This window comes from Pygoscelis adeliae, unplaced genomic scaffold (assembly GCF_000699105.1).
Source record: "Pygoscelis adeliae isolate BGI_AS28 unplaced genomic scaffold, ASM69910v1 Scaffold278, whole genome shotgun sequence".
In the NCBI taxonomy this organism is placed as follows: Eukaryota; Metazoa; Chordata; class Aves; order Sphenisciformes; family Spheniscidae; genus Pygoscelis; species Pygoscelis adeliae.
The window spans coordinates 202,746-220,544 of NW_008825411.1; the positions used below are offsets into that span (position 1 = coordinate 202,746).

Consider the following 17,799-nt stretch of genomic DNA (forward strand, 5'->3'; position numbering starts at 1 on the left):
AGGGGGTGGCCACAGGAGCGAGCCCCATCGCCCCGCCTGCCGCGTAGCACCCTAGCCCGCTTGGTTTCTGCGGCTTTCCTATGTGCCAGAAACACAAACAAGAATTGGATAGCTCTGGATTCAATTCCTTTTGTGCATCAATTCTGCAATTATTTAATAACTATCGATCATCTTTGGACAGTCTGAAGCACTGAGTTCAGCAAAGGACACCACAATTCACCATGCTGGAGTCTTCTTACTGGTGGCAATGCACGAGGAGAAATGTCAACTAAGTCCAAGTCTGTGTATAGTGCAAGACGGAGCTGGAGACAGGAGAGTCGTGTTAGTCCGGCATTTTACCCAAACCAGTCTTTCCTACTAAATCAGATGAATGAAGACCTGACTGCTGTGATTTCTGTTATCTCGCTTGTTCAGAGCCCGCCATGGTACTTCTGCAACAGGCAGCACGGTACCATGCAGCCACGGCCCCTAATTCTAACGAGCACTCAGTGGAGGGCACACAAAATGCACGGCTCCTCTTTGCAGGCTGAACTGAAGAGCTCTGGAAATTAAAACAATTCGAAGGCACATGGCTTTTTGTAGTCACATCTCAAAGGAGCTTCACACATATATGGTGAGCTCCAAACCTTGGCTCAGCAAAACACTGATTCGCTCTTGCCATGCCGTGATGGAGGCACAAGTCTCCAGTCCACCACCACAGGCTCCTCGGTGCTATCTCAGGTCTTGGTGGCCCCCGGTTCTCATCCCACACTCAGCTGCTGGGGGAAGGAGGAGGGTAGAGCAGATCCCATCATCATCCCCTGTGCAGGAGCAGCGACTCTGCTCAGATGCCTTAAAGCTGGGAGCAAATCCCACTTCTTTCCTGAAAAATAATCACCTTTTCCTTGGGTGCTGACTCCCATCACCTCATCCTCTGTGTTTGCAGCCCACCTTGGGAAGAACTGTGGATGAAGGGAGAAAAGCGGTACCACCGCACTTCGAAGTGGTAGCCCTGCATCACGTCACTTTGGGGTAGCGCTTAAAAAATGCCTGAAGCTAAACTAATGTCATCAACCTCATTTTACCTTCCCTTGCTGAAAATACCAACATGTGCGTGTGGGTAATTTGTCACGCAATCTAACTTTTGAGAAGATCTCTAATTAAACGAGCCGACCAAAGTCTCCATGGAGAGGCAGTTATGTAAGGGACTTTACTTGCCATTAACTTCCACTGACCAAGGAAATCTGAAACTCTATGGAGGTGAGGCAGCGTACTGGCGCATATAATTTTTATTTAGCAGATGAGACACAAGCATTACAGGAGAAGTCCTCAGCAATTTCCTCCACTGTCATTCATTTGCCAGGGTTGCTTTAACGAAGGAAAACTCACCATGTTGCAGCGTGCGCAGGGAACAGACCAAGCTTTCATCCCTTCCGAAGGAGACGTAGCTCTGCATGCAGCCTGCCTACGAGGAACAGCACCTGCCATGCAAGCGCAGGCAAAGCGCACCCAAGCCAGCACCCTGGGTTGACGGGTGCCACGCGCCAGCCGGCAGCGCCCCAGATGCAGGGCACGCTCACTCCTCGCCATTTTGGAGGAGAGCGTAGGGCTGGCGGGGCATCTCCCCCAGGGCTGCTCCGTGCAGAACTGCTGACACCAGCTCTCTCAAGGTGGATGCTGAGGGTTATATAAATTAATAAAGGGGTTTATGTAATTTTCAGTTCAGTGAGCAGCAGCATTTGTCAAGTTAATTTGTTGTCCGGTTTTGACCCTGCGGTTCCACCTCCGCTTCTGTCTGCTTACAAATGAGGGCAGGCTTCCCACTGAAAAAAAACCAGGAGCTCCTGCTGAGTGGGAGCAACAAGCTCACTGGACACAGCTACGACACTTTCATCAGCATCTGTGTTACCAAAGAACCTGACAGCATTTCTAAGTGAATTCCAAAAACTAAAAATATCCCAGAAAATTTTCCACCCAGAGAGCTTTAGGTGGGCAAAGACCTCTGTCTTTCTCCCAGAACAGTTAATTTATCACATCCACGTTCACCCCTATAGCAAAACACAGAGCAGCATGGCATTCAGCGTGCCACACGCTACCAGCTTAGCCTCTTTCGTAAGGTAAACCGGGAGTATTTTTTCTTGTCCTGCTTCTCCCCAACATTAATTTTCTTAACAACACATAAAAATAATTCCTGCCAATTATAATAAGGAACATTTCTAGATTTGCTTTTCTGCTAGAGTTCGCAACCACCTACTTTGCCTAGCCTTAATATTGGCCCAGCATGTATCTAATGAAACGGTAACACCTATTCCAGTTATCCCTTCCCAACACCATGGGGATCTCTTCTCCCACTAACGCTCATGGGAGTTACCCGGGAACTCCCATTATTAACCATATTACAATCATCATGTGCAAGTTCCTGTGTGTCAGTACAAACCTTTTGCTTAACTTCAGGCCAAATTCATTTCCCGTGTGAAAACCTGGAGTTAAGAAAATGCCATGCAGGGGTGACACATTTCTGGCTTTACTGCCAAAAAGCCTTTTTACATAACCTGTCCCTATCCCACCAGTTTCCTATTCTCAAAGAACTGTAGATATAAGCAATTTAGGTTCAGTAAAAATTATTCAGGCTGAGCACTGAATGAACTTGTTCAGAATACTATAAATCAAGAGCTGCTAATAATAACCAGAAGATAAACTGTGTTAGACCTCAAAGACAAAGCTGGCCGATTTGGCTAGGTCAGCTTTCACAATGACAAACTTATCTGATACAAAATGAACGCAGTTATTAGTCCAGAGACTGAAGATGACTATTCCACTGGCAGTTACTGGAAACTGCTGTAGAACTTCAAAAAATCCACTCTGCAGGTTGCAGAGGTTGTGAAGCTGTACCTACCCAATCTGCAAAACTTACAAAAGAACACAGATTAGAGAAAGATCAGGATAAAGGACCACGGAAAGTATTGGGTTAATTTTCATAAGTGCCTCTAGTTTCCATAAACAGACAAATTTTGCAGTGTATTTTGTAAAAATGAAATCTTACTAAGTAGGAGACCATCACACAGCTGCACCAATAAATCTTTACTGTGCTGTGGTGAAAGACTGCTTTATAAAACCCGTTGGATTTGGAGCTGTGCAAACCAGCGAGTACCCCATGCCAGCTCTCCTGTAAAGGCAGTGCTCCTGAACAGCTAGGCTGCACCCAGAGCCTTCTGTATTTTCTGGGTGAGCAGATACACTATTCTTCCTATGTGAAGAGAGAAAAGCTTGGTTATGTGAATTTACCATCTCAGGACACCAGTTTAACTTGGACATCATTCAGCAATCTGGGAGATACAGACCTGAAATTGTGATTTTACTAAAGAGCAAAACCTGCACCTTCCCTTTGGTGCACCAGCATTGAGCCAGCTGTTCTCCCAGAAATTAAGCTTTGTGGTTGGCATTTTTTTTCCATTAAAGTTTTACTTACTTGACTTTCATGACTCAAATACTACTGAAAGATCAGAGCGCTGAGTATGTGCTGTTGTCGACTGACATTGTAGTAGTCTCCACGGGCCCTGACTGTGCTAGAGCCAGTGCAAGTAAAGCAAAGCACCGGGGAACACTCTACCTAGCACTGGGAGATTAACCAATACAGCCAGGGAACATCTTTGTGCACTGATAAACCTTCTTTTTTGCCTTTTGCTATCAGGCCGCTGGATTGCTATAGCACATTACAACCGCTCCACAGGATATTTTCAATAAAGTCTCATCTGTGCTTTGCATGCATGAGTAAGAGCTCCTGGGTGTGTCCAAGACGTCAGAGCTTGCAGCGTTAGTTGTAGGCATCACAAGTCATTTGGTTCCTAAAACATTCTGTGCTTAAAAGCAGCCCTACACCAGAGCCCCCTCCCAGCCCTTCGCTGCTGCATTAGAGCACGTACACGCATGTACACCAAATAACTGCTGGCTGCCCAGAACATCTTCTAAAGGTAAAGACAATGCTAAGCACTTATTCCTGAGTGGGAAAGGACGGAAAATAGTTACTCTGGTTTGCGGAAGTAATATCTATAAAAGCAAGAGCGCAACAGAAACTGGCAGGACCGTAAGGCGCGGATGTGAAAGTGTTATGCCATTTGCTATAAGCACCCTATGCCAACAGCTCATTCCTAACCACATAGTTATTTTACAGACTCCCAGCTATAGACAGCAAATGTAAACTAAAGAATCTCCCTTTTTGGTGAAAAAGGTGTCTTTGGAGATTTGTTTGTTTTGACCAGATGAGCTAAGGAACCTGCTTCCAACACTGATTCGCACCGAGAGCGGGAAGTGACTCTACTCAGTCCATTAGTTCTGGGTTCCAGCACAAGCAAAGGATCTCTCCACGTCAGGCTGGTGCAGAATTTCTTTTTCCTTCCAGCATGACAGTGTGAGGTTACCTGAGGCTCCCTGAGAGCTAACAAGATGAAAGCTCAGCTTCCTTTGCACTGGAGAAGAGCAGGAAATTTAAAAGACTCTCCCCAAGGAATGTTAATCCTGTCATTGCACTTTAAGGTGACATGGGATTTTAAACACTTGATTCCCACTTTGTCTTTTGCAAAGAAGGTTCAATCTAGAGCATACGCGCAGGGAAAAATCTCTGATTACAGAGCCAGTGAAGGAGCCCCAAAAGGTTCCCGCTCCTCTCAACAGAGATTTGCATGAAAACAAGAGGTGCTGCTGTAGAGTTCTGGTGCACGTTTTAACCATAGTGATCAATTATAACTAGTCAGCCCCACATTCCACTTAATCAAATCTCACCACATACTGCTGCCCAAAGGATACAGCTGCTCTTTAGCACACCTCTGGTCAGGTTTGACCCAGACATTTCTATGGGATCAAATCCATTTTCACTGGCAGGCTGGTTTTCCACTAGATCAGCCACTTAGTTCAACTCACCCCACAACTGCACGGGCCGTACAAAGAGGGGACAAGCAGAGCTAACCAGAAGAGGACTGGCCATTTTGGCAACGGCCCAGTTAGATTAGATTAAGCACAACACAGAGCACTGCCCTCAGCCTGGTCAAACATCTCTCCCAGAAGTTGCCATGGAGGTCTAGTAAGGATAACGTTGTCACTGCGGTGGCTCTTAGCTGCTGCAGCGATACCAGAGACAGACTGCATCTTTTGGCTAGTTTGGTTTTCAGGGCAGAAAAATAAAGGACTGGGGAGTGGTTATACCATACTGAGAACAGTGGGCCACATATAACATTTTTTTAGTTCTCTTTGCCCAAACTCTTCTGAAAATGATAGCGTGTTTTATCCTTAAGTACCTAAATAAACGTTCTTAATTAGGATGCAGCAAGAACGGCATCAAATTATAAGCCTAAATCTGTATGTATATCAAACATTTGGATGTATCACTTCTCCGAGTGAAAGGAAATCTGCAAAATTGACCTTCTTAAACAAATCACCAATTGTTTTGTTCAGACATGTGAAACGCATAGCAGTGGGGCAGGAGAGGGATAACGCTCTCTGGAATTGCTACGCATAAAGCCCATTGTCCAAGACTGAAACAGACTGTTTGCAAACAGAACACATGCAAAGTCAAAAGAATAAGATATTACATGTTCAATAATCTTTGTAGGCATGTTTTGCCGTAATAAGGTTTTACTTTCTGTTTGGAAGAATACCGTTCAAGCTAGTTGGTGTATGTTCATTAAAATCCATACCAGGTGCAATTCTCATTTAGGGAAACCAAATCCTTGTTTAAAACACGGAAACGAAGGACTGCGAGATTGCAGGAGAACGGTAGTGGTCTGGAGTTTACCATACACTGTTATTTTCAATTCCAGTCTGAAATCTAAGAGCTAGTTGTAAAAGTCTCTGAGCATGTTGCAGTTGCTTAAACTTACTCATAAAAGTAGTCACATCAACTTATGCTGCACAACTGTTTTGTTACACATTCCTCTATGTTGCCCTGGAAAATACCCCAATTACCCAATGCCCATGCAAACATTTAGTAAGTTAACTTTTGCATGGTAGACACTAATATTTCCCTTAATTACAGGTCAAAGATCATTTAGTCATTTCCCCTCTGATCTCCTTAACCTCCTCAAGTTTCCTGGATTTCATAAAAACATTTCCCTTCCCAACATGTTTTAGCTATAAGCTTGAAGTTTTCCATTTCCCTACCTGTATTGTAGTGTTCCCACCTTCCAGAAGGGCAATGGCTAGCAGGATGCTCTCATGGAAGACTCTGTCACTGGTGGCATTCATGATGAGATCTATGACCAGGTTGGATGCACCTTCTTTATCCAGATGACACTGGACATCTGCCAAACTCATCTCACCTCGGCTCATCGAGCTCGATCCGGAGCTTCCTCCTGTAAAGGTGATAATGAGAAAGAGGATGAGATTCAAACCCCGCCACCCTACAGTGACGGCACCTCTCTTCTGTTTAAATTATTAAGCTATCCCAAATGATGTGCACACATTTATTAACAGCGATGAACTCAGCTCCTAGCATTTCTGCAAGGAAGAGTCACATTTATTAACAGTGATGAACTCAGCTCCTAGCATTTCTGCAAGGAAGAGTTTGTAACTTAGAGCACAGATCAGGCATGTTGTAAGATGGGCACTTACCACTGCTTTAACATGTGCGAGTCTGTGGGAGGAGGTGTCCTGAGGAAGGACAGCCTGGGCTGGCAATGGGAAAGGGTTATTGCCACTGCTGCCTTCATTAGCAGCAGACGATGGACAGAAGGCTGGCGTATTGGAAGAGGATTCTGTAAACAGTGTGGATTCAGGGATGCAAAGAGAGGTAGAGGCTCTGCAGCACCAGTGAGGGGATGGAGAAAAGGCAATCCAAATTCCAGAGGATGGTAAAGCCAACACTATGCTTCTGTACAATTACAGAACCGTGAACTTGATGGATAAACAGACCAAACAAGCTAAGCAGGCAAGAGTTTGTGGAAGAGGCAGGAAGAATGAGAACTGAAGCAAAATGCTCCAGAAAGTGAAAGAGTATAGCAGCAGGCAGCACAACACAAGGACAAATGCAATATATATCAACTTCAAAAAAGAGGGGGGAATTAGGGGTTTTTGTTTGTTTGTGATTAGGCCTTCTTTCAACAGGATTACCCACAGTCTTTATTGTGAAGAGGCAAAACCCACTGAACTGTGTTTTTACAAAATGTGCTTGACATTACTGACTTTCTTAGCAATGGTCTCAAATGAAGTAAACTGCACTTTATAACTGACTTCAAACTGAATTTTTGCTCATCCTACCCCACAAACTCTCTGTAATACAATGAAATGTTTTTGTTTCAGATATGGTTAATAATCTGACATCTCTATGAGCACATTTCCCAAATATTATTGCAAATATTAAATTGACCAGGTTTTCTAAGTACATTCATTCAAAGCAAAGTCACAAAATTCAAGTCAAGCCAACCCAAGACAGTTTCAACTGTCACAAAATTCAAGCCAACCCAGACAGGTTGCTCAGAGCCCCATCCAGCCTGACCTGGAATGTGTCCAGGGATGGGGCACCCACCACCTCTCTGGGCAACCTGGGCCAGTATTTCACTACCTTCAGCGTAAAACATTTCTTCCTTATATCTAGTCTGAATCTACCCCCCTTTAGTTTAAAGCCATTCCCCCTTGTCCTGTTGCAACAGGCCCTGCTAAAAAGTTTGCCGCCATCTTTCTCATAAGCCCCCTTGAAGTACTGACAGGCTGCAATAAGGTCTCCCTGAAGAACATGTTGGAGTTTCCAAAGCCAGGAGCAACATGCAAGCAGGACTTCTTCCCCATCCATATGGATAGTTTCTTCTTTTTTGGAATTTCATAGAACAGAACAGTAGAAGTCCAAAAGAGGGGGGGAAAAAACCCTACTGCACCTGTAAGATACCAGTTTGTCAGGCAGACACAGACACACAGCATCTGGCAGGGCAGATCACACGAGCCACTGATGAGCAGGAGCATGTCCTACCTCCTGCCCCGGTTTTGCTGGCGCCTCCGGCAGACAAGGGGCCATTGCCGAAGGTGGTGAGGCTCTCGCGCCGTCCCGCCGGTCTCACGTTGCCATAATAACGGTTGACCAAAACTTGCCTGAGTGCCTCACCCTTGATTCAAAGAGGATAATGAAATCATGATGTGAGCTTAATGAATAAACAAACTAGTAATATTCAGTAGCAAGGAGACTGCTGTTATCATTAGCCTACTTGCAGTGAGGGAGGGGGAACCAAAACCCTGGAGATTTGGAAAAATCCACTGAGCAACTCCCAGTGTGCTCGGGCAGGCTGGGACGCCGGGGGATCTCATGGGGCTCAAATAAGATTAACAGGTTCCCAGCACCAGAAACAGCTACAGTTCAGTTTTTGTGTGAAGCTTTCTATACAGATCTTATTCTCAGAGGTTTTTTTTTTAATTATTAAGATCTATTGTCCCACTCTTAAAAGTAAAAAAGTGGCATCTGTACAGCACCAACACAAAATGAAGAGGAGGATTAGAGAAAGAGTAACATCAGAAATGGTTTTGTGAGCAATCCCATCTTCTCAAACCTATCCTATTTTGACATTTCACCAACGTTACAGGGACGCGCTCTCTTCTCCCCTCCACCAGCAACTGATGCGATCTAACGCCGTCAGCCGCCAAGCGGAAACCCGAGCGATCCCCGCCGCAGCATCCCAGCTCTTTGTTCCCCGCGTCCCTGCTGGCAGCTGCCCGAGCCGCTCGGTCACGCCGGCAGTCAGCATCCGAGCACATGAGCCCGTGGACACTGCGGGGCACCGGTCCTCAGATAACCCCGACATCCCGGCCCCGCGCCCCTGGGAGCAGCCGGCATGGCCGCACAGAGCACGCGCCGCTGCCGTCAGCAGAGGCCAGAGGAGATCAAAACACCTCCCAAGTTGAATGTTAACCTGCGGACCCCGCACTGCTCTCACTTAAGTCTTTACAGGATTTCCCAGTAATTCGGAGAGCCGTACAAAATCTGGCGGTACTGCCAGCAACGGGCAGGCACACCAACACTGCAGTTGGATTAACAGATTTTTATAAGGTCTTTGTGCAAAAAGGAAAACTGGTGATTATTTTAACTGGGAGCTACCGCTCTGCTAATGGCAGCGTGCTGTCGTTACAGCAGTGCCACCCTGAGAGGGGAGAAAGGGGATTTAAAAGAAAAAAAAAATTGATCTAGCCAAGAATAATTTCATGTTAAAAATCTGTCAGGATGAACTGAAGTATCTTGATCTCCATTCACAAAACAAGTGCTTCACACTGATTTTCAGTTGTATTTCAAATTAAATTAGTTGTCTGACTATAGATTCAAAATGTCATTAACTACAAGGTTTAATATTAGCTGTCACGCAAGTGAAGCCTTACTTTTTCAACTTTCACAAGAGGCCTTGAAAACACAAATAAGTAAATGGAACAACATAAATGTGCATTAATTGGCTCATACAAAACTCCAGCACTGCCGCAGCCACAATGCTTTTGATACAAAGCTGGCACCCCCAAAAAGGCAGCTTAGAGAAGTCCTTATTCCCCAATGCACTGGAAAGACAAAAACCTGCCTGGAAATTAACAGCCCTCTACTAATTTTCAGACATCACTTCCAAACAGAGGAGCTCAACACCTGCCTGCAGCTGGTCAGGGATCACTGCCCTCCCCGCAAGCCTGGTGCTCATGTCAGGGCTCCCACCGTCTGCTTCTTGTCACCACAATTCAGCAGATTAAAAATTGCTCCTCTAGATTATTAGTGTGAAAGCTGCAGCGCAGGGGCTGCGTTTTATGGAATCGGATGGGGACAGGGGAAGCAGCAGGGAGGCAAGATGTAAAGTAAACACGAAGAGAGCTTTCCAACCAGCTGTTTCAAAAGTCCCCCCACAAAAAGAGAAAAAGGCAAGTTACTTTGGAAGCAACAGTAGAAGATGAGCACTTTTCCAAGGGGCATACGCTTCCTATCACCGCTTGGGCCAAATAGCGAACATGTAGGAGAGGCAAGAGACTAAATTCAAAAGCTCAAGCAAAATCTTATCCCAGAGGAGCTACTTTGACTGACAGCGACATGAGAGTGTTTAGTACATGATGTAGTGCTTTAACCATCTTTCTGCTCTCAGTCTGGCAGGTAAGGAAGGGTACATGACAGAACAAGGCCAAGCCAGACAAAAAAACCCTTAACTGCATCTTCCCTCTACATGTGTACTGATTAGAAAGGCAACTTCATACCCACATAAGCCCTATGCCAAAAATCAAGTTACAATAGAGTTCCCGCATTACCTATTTCCTCTTCTGTTAAACTAAGTGGCTGTCATCATATCAACTGGCATTTAAAACCAGTAATTTTTACTACTTACTACAAAGATAACACACATCAAACCACAAGAATTGCTGTTCAGTAAACTCCACCTCCTCCTGAATTCAGAAGGGTAACTAAAGCTCCTGGAGTTGTCTCTAGACTTTCCTTCTGGTCTACTGTGGAGCAGAAGGCAACTTCTATTCCATGGTCAAAAGAGTTGGGGTGAGTGGAGAGACCCCACCGGGAGCTCCGGCTCTGAGGACAGACCTGCAGCACCTCCGCTGTCTATAGGAGCAGTGTGTCCAAAACAGGACAAATAACCAGAAAACACAAGTGGGAACACATATCGAGCATTTGTCGTTTCTAGTCTGAAAGCGTGCTGATCCACGACTTCGGAGGTTTGGTAATCTGCATTCACTAGCATTTTGAATTCTAACTGGGAAGAAAAACTTTGTTTCCTACAAAATTATTCAAACCCACTGTGTTAGCTAACAAGTATATGTGTATGTGATCAAAGTAGAGGGGAGAAAAAAATAAGTGGTATTTAAGAAATGTTATAATTAATTCAGCTGCAATGCTTGGCTCCAGAACAGTTCTTTAACCATCATGTTACTGTTGTACACCACTTTGATGCGTACAGTGTGCAAACAAATATCAGATGTTTGGCGGCAATAAGAAAAATCAAATATGCTACTTAGAAAAAAAAACCAACAGCATTCAGTTTCATCTGCATTCATCATCAAGGTAAACTAACAGTAAGTAGTATACAAACATGATTGTACATGTATCAATAAAGCAGATGCAATATACAACTCAGTTTAAGTGGTATCAAAACCCAGTTATAATCTTTAAAACAGAGAATCTTTAATAATATTTTAGAGTGAAGCAGTTATAAGTTACTGCTGTTCTGTCCCCAGCTACAAGAGCACAAGAAATCGAGAAATGTATTAACGACATTGATTTTGCAGCTTGGCTGTTTACGAAGGGGGAGGTGTGGCCAAAGCAGGCAAACTCCACAAGCGCTGATTAATCTCACTTCATAATCGTGTGATCATCACCAAAGGGGAGTGCTTTGAAAGCATTAACAGACTAGACCAGGATCTGAGGTTTAATTCAGAGCAGCCAAGCACTTGGCTCCTTCCATTTAATACAAGAGAAGGTGTTCCAGCACCCCGTTTTGTAAGCGTCGCTGATCGTTTCAGATTTTCCAAGAGACTGACAGTGAACAGTTAACCACAGAAGTTTCTTACATGACTCACGCGTCACTGTTTAAAAGGAAAAGGTAGAGGATTAGTTCTGGACGTGCTTGAGTGCTGTACATACCCTTCTATGATCCTCCAGTTGCCTCTGTGGTAGACTTTGATCAAGCTCCTGCTGTACATGCAGAAATTTCATTTTAAAGCAGAACAACACTAAAGAGACACTAATATCTTTGCACTCATGGAAAATATTAAGGGAAGTGACAGCTGAAAGCAAGGGGGGAGATGAGGAAGATCGACTGACAAGCTATCTAAACATCTGAACATCTGCCCTCAATTAGCTCTGGCAGTACTTAACCAGTCCGCTCTGCCACCCTCCAGCAGACCACCATGGCATGCACATATGCCAACACATTCTTGTGGATTTAAAGAAAACACAAAGTCTGTCTAATTTTACAGTTACCGGTAACACACCGAAGTTTTTAAGAACTCAAACCATGCATGCCCATGCATACATATACACAGACACACACACACACACACACCCCATCCCACCATACGCACACTTCTGGAGGAAGTGTAGGTACTTCAACATATCTGACCGTGGTCAACGAAGCTCTTTTGAGACTGCGGAGGGCCTCTGAAAAAAACTGTGGGATTTCTGTTCCAATGCCATGGACTTCAGTGGGGTTTCACTAAATGAAGTCCCTATACCTGTGCGTGTTTCCAAAACAAATCTCTCATTTCAGATATTAATTTTCAGGAATGGAACTTCCACTTTGTAAACCTGAAGCGTGTTGAGTTTTTGCTGCTTTAAAGCATTCTAAAAATGTGTAGGAACAATCGCTCTATACAGGGACCCATCTTAAACCAGGAGCCACCTCCCAAACATCTCAAAGTCATTCTATGACCACTCAGACTTTCAGTTTACATTTAAACACTATTCCACAAACATTACAAATACAAAGGTCTAAACCATCACAAACTACATTTTTTTCTTCATGATTTCAAAACATATTTATAATCTTCATACCTACATAGCTCAGAGAATTGACACTGTCCTAGATTTAGACTTCCATGTTGTTTCACTTAGATTTGCACTGGTATAGCACCCAGTTGTACAATCTACCAATGCCATCTCTGGATGTCCCATTAATTTAAAAAAATTTGAGATTGCATAAATTCTTATGTCTTCCTTTCGGCAAATAATCCATCTTATGCAAACTAATGCTGGGGTATCTCATAAAGGAAATGTGCCTACATATCCAATTCACTATGGAGCTAGTAACCTTGGACACGTGAAGTGACCATTAGCTGTTTCACTGTGGCATTTTAAATGGGACACCCAGCCGCTCTGGGATTATGAAGTTTCCACTAACTTCTGACAGCTCCATTTCCTAATCAAAGTTTTTAAATATGTGAGACAAAGGGAAAACCAAATTCTGTATTAGCAAAATAAGACTTTGTTTCTCTGGCTCCTAATGCAGGGGGATTTGAGAGGAGACTTTTCAAACAGTGCCTCCCTTAAAAGCATAAGGGAAATGGCTGAAGGGAACAGAGATTTGGGACTGGTTTACATGATTTTTTTATATTTTCAGACTATCGCACTGATGCTGTATTGGATTAAACCACTACAACAAATCTACTTATTTTTCACTGTCTAACACCACGCAGGAACACACAGTTCACAGTTTGTTTTTTTTTTTTTTAACCAACAAGACACTCCACCAGGACTACTTCAAAACACCAATATTTGCCTGTTGTACAAATATAGGTGGGTGACACACCTCTACAGAGCTTTCCGTTTCTGGAGGTTGCGGCAGCTAGTTGAAAGTAAAATGCAGAAAAATTAGTCATTCTTCAAGAATCTTTCATCCCAACAGAAATCTAGTGGTCAACACTTAGGGGAAGGGAGCTAGCAAAGCACTTGACTTAGCTGAATCATCACAAATGAATTATAGCCATAATTACTCTTTACACCCTCCCACCCACCCAGCTCCTAAAAGGGCTACATCTTGAAAATTTAACAGGTATCCTTTGAACATCCCAAACTACTTTGCATGAACACAGAGGCACAAGCAAAAAAGCTTTAGTTGCAGGTGCACACAGGCCTGCGATGCAGAAATGCACTTTTGGGCAGCCTGCTCGGACCGCGCACCCGGGACCTGCGACTCGCAGAGGGCCAAGGCAGTACACCCGTCCCCAGCGGGGAGGAGGAGGAGGAAGCCAGGGCCGCATGTCACAGAAAGGCAGCAGACTTACAACGTTAGTTTAAAAAAAATGCTTTCAGCGGATTCTCATCTATAAACATACTTTCCCCGAGATAAAAGATACATGATACAGCACCAAACAGGAGCAACGAAATAAGAGGCTTAACGGTGACAGCTTTTCAAATTTAAAATGCTGATCATCACATTGAAACAGATGAAGACGAGCAACTTTTATCTAGTAGAGCTTAGACATACAACAGAGACCTAAACATTCAAATGAAACTGCCTACTAAATCGTGGGTAAATTGATTTAACTTCTCAGGAACAGACACTAAGAAATAAGACAAGGACGATACAGTAATACCAAATTAAGTCAGCCACTCAGTGTCCATGTCTGCCTAGAGGGCACATGAACTAGACAGACAAATCAAGCATAGACTGGGAGAGCGACCGTGGTATTTTAACCTGATAGCCGCTGCAGCCTAGGAAATGCATAGCGAAGAGAAGGGAAGGCCACGGGATCCAGAAGTCTAAATATGGAGAGACTCTGCTTCCCAGGAAGGAGCCAGGGGAGCGAGCACTTCCCCTGCGGTGCTCCATGGGCAGGGGCTCCTTGGCCAGGAAGAACCATTCTCCTAATGGACTTTTCTCCTGACTAATTCACACGGCCTTTGGTACACTGTTTCCTTGCATTGTCACCAGCCTTGGAAACTTTACAAGCATGCAAACCATTTCTCTCTTGGCCAAATTGAAGCAGGGAGTATTTAAGCCAGAGGACCAAAAGTTAACAGGAAGAACCTCATTTATGCAGAGGAACACACAGTTCCTGCGCAGCCCGCTGTGCACACCCTTGCTGCTTGTAGGCTGGACGCTGGGAACTCCGTATCAAGTCATTAGGGAGTCCAGGCACACTGTTCTGATTGCAGACACCGTCTGCACAACTTGCTTCAGAGCAAAGCATAAAATTCCTCCATTCTTAAGTAGTCAACGGCAGCAAGGAAATTGTGCATATTCCCCTGTAAGGGAAATAAGTTACCTTCCTTCCAGGGAAGGGGAGACTGAAGCTGGCAGGTCAAGTGGACACCACTGCCACAAGATAACGTACTGGACTTATGATTCCCAATGAAAGCTCCTTTATTCCTGGGCTTATACCATGACCCCGAATTAATCAAACATATGTGTACACTTTGGGGCTGAAAACCAGCACAGACGACGAATCAGCATGAAATTAGTTTGATCTTTCCAACTTAAATTGGAGAAGGAAAAAGTACATATTCTAGCTAGCAAATTCCTGCGCCTTCCCACTGCAGCACAGACAGCATGTATAAATAGATCAGCATGTTAGAACCAGCCCCACAAACTCATCTGCAAGCAAAAGCTACTGCCCTTGGCAATGCTGGGATGGATCATTCCAAATAAGCATGGCCTTCAGCAATCTTTCAGTAAGAATATAAACTCCAAATACTGAAATTGTTATTCTTTCAGTCAAAATGGGTTAAAATAGCAAAGAATTATTGAGCTATAGTTACTGTGCTACACTTTGCAGTATCCTGTGTGCTGCAACAGCAAAGTATCAGCTTACGCTTGACAAGAAGGATTGACTAGGGTGGGAGAGTAGACTGAAGTAGTAATTTTGCTATATTTCTTGTGCCTCCGTAACCCTCAGCTCCCCACCTAGAAGAAAAGTGATGGTTTGGGGGGCAGGGGCGAGTTTGTGGAATACCGAAACACTTCACTAACAGCAGCCAGGTGAGTGCCACGGACACACTGGCCAGCTTTTACACTAGAATGCAGTGGGTGGCAGGGCGAGAGAAGAGTACATCATCTTTACTTTTTGTTAGCAGTAGCAAAAGTTCCATTCAACTTGCTGTGCAAAACCCCCTCTTCCTTTGAAGTTTCCATTCCCGCAAGGCTGGCAAATAAACCACTCATCATTAGCCGTAATGGGAGAATTACAATTTCTTTGACCTGTTGGTGACTGTAATGCTTCTAGCATCCATTTCCCCAACACAGACTACGTGTGTTTCCCAGAATGGTTTTTATCTGACTCAACAGTGGATGTATCCACCTCAAAAACCACCAAAGCAAGCGACAACTCAAGTTGAGATGTAATGAGTTCATGCTTATGAGATATGGAAAAGGTTTCACTCCTTTTCCTTTATGGTTTTGAGGAAGGTATGAAAGTTTTATTTTCATTTGCTTTCAAAGTAACAATCAAGATGAAAGTTGTCTAATCCTGTCTTTCACAGAAAATTCAAACAATTAGCACTGTGGATAAAAAAGTGGAAATTGTTTGAGGAAATGCAGAAAGATTTTCATTCAGGTTTAAAGCCTCAGGATTGCTTTTCTCAATTTTTTTTTTTTTTTTTAACTCAACTATGTAGTAAACATCCAGAACACTGAGCGCTGAAAAGGCCTGAAATGCATTTAGAAGGCAGGTGGAGATTCCAGTTCACATAGACTGGGTCCGCTCCAGATAGCGGCTTCAGCAAAACAGGATGGAAAATATCTCATATTGTAATGTTACAAATGGGTGGGAAATAATCTTATCAGAAAAACCCGCATGTTTGTGTGAGCGCACACACATAAACACTTTCAAAAACCTGATCCTTTTCTCTTCAGCCTCACCAAACTTTGGCATTTTGACAAAATAATGGACAAAGCAGCACACTTACAAGCGCAAACTTCCTCCACTTCAGGCCACCTCCGAGTTCAAAGGACTGAGAGGTGACAAACCTCAGAGTGCTTAACTTCCACAGGCTGATGCCGTTTTCCAAACTACCACGCATCTCCTTTAGATCGTTTTCCAATCAGTATCTAAATCGGATACAAAGGTGACTAGCTGGGACAAGGCAATAATAAACTGATAACCTGTCCTGGGAGGTCTTCAAGATCAGCCTGAGCATTTTGAAGCAGCTTAGCCAAACTAAATTGATTTGGCTCAGGAGCGAAGCAATGACGAGAAACGAGGTGCCCTGCGCTGTGCAGGAAGTTGGGTTAAATTACCGAGCAGTCCCTTCTGGTCCTGAAATCCGTGAATTAGGAACCAGCCCAACTCCGTGCATACGACATCTAATTATCGGGGTGGCGGGGAGAGAGATTTGGCACAGAGGAGGAAATCAAAAGGGGAAAAACACAACTACAGAGTCCGTCAGCCAAAGATCACATTGAACTTTTGATAGCTAGGGTGTATATCCAGATGCAAAGAACTACAGCGAAGATCTCAGATATACGTTGTTCTGAAACCATTGCCCTCTGCTTCCTCTGCCTCAGCTCTTGCATGACCATCTCCTGTATCAGCTGGAGTTCCAGTGGGACTGGCTGTTTAGATACAGTCCTGGAAGTCCCCTTCCGCTTTTTCTTCCCTTTTCTGAATTTCTCCTCTTTTCTCTGTGAAATACATCCAGTATAGCTCTTCCTTGATAGACACACAGCAAAAGCACCAGCTCGTCTGATTCATGACAACAGAACAGAGCACAAATTATGTTGCTGTCCTTCATGACCCTTCGATAATACCAGAAAACGCCACGTAGGTTACCTGCTTGCAAAGTCTCCTTTACAAGGCCAACACTGTTACCTTGTAGAACTGGGAGAAAAATTGGATAGGAAATTTCTAGCCTCTGCAGATGATATGTAGGTGTTTGTCAAACACGCATTTGACTTGCTATGGATAAGTTTCAGGGCAGCAGGGAATAACTGGGAACCAAGAGCACTGAACTGCTTTGACAAACTTCCCACATTACAGTTTACCATTGTAACAGACCTGCATCCAAGTTGCCAGGCACTCTATTTTTAGTGATGGAGGATCTCACACCTGCATAAATTAAGAGGTAGCACGAGATGTGAAGCAGCACCTTGTCCGGGCACGGGCTCCTCTGAGCCGTGCAGCTCTCCCAGCCCACGCAGAAGGCACGCGGGGTTTATGGGGGGCAGAGGCAGCCCCCGCCGGCCCGTGATGGAGCAGCAACCACACGCTTACACCCCCTCGCCTCGCCGCTGCGGCGCCCACCCAGATTGGGGACATGGCTAAACTTCCCTGCCCCTTATCTCAGTAAATTTGTAGACTTTGTGCACTGCCAGACGATGAGGTGGGAAATTTGGCGTAAGGGCTGTCAGCGCCTGCACTGAAAGGTCACCGAGATCTGCCTAC

General features: G+C 44.4%; 1 protein-coding gene across 1 annotated transcript in view; it reads right to left on the reverse strand.

Annotated features, from left to right (window-relative positions):
* The window catches only part of ITPR1 (inositol 1,4,5-trisphosphate receptor, type 1), a 166,336-nt gene that overhangs the window by 57,441 nt on the left and 91,096 nt on the right, over positions 1 to 17,799 (reverse strand). The window contains exons 38-39 of the mRNA XM_009330621.1: positions 7,934 to 8,066; positions 6,133 to 6,323 (exon numbers count right to left, since the gene is read on the reverse strand). Of these exons, the coding sequence (XP_009328896.1) occupies positions 6,133 to 6,323; positions 7,934 to 8,066 (324 nt within the window). The remainder of the gene's footprint in view (positions 1 to 6,132; positions 6,324 to 7,933; positions 8,067 to 17,799) is intronic.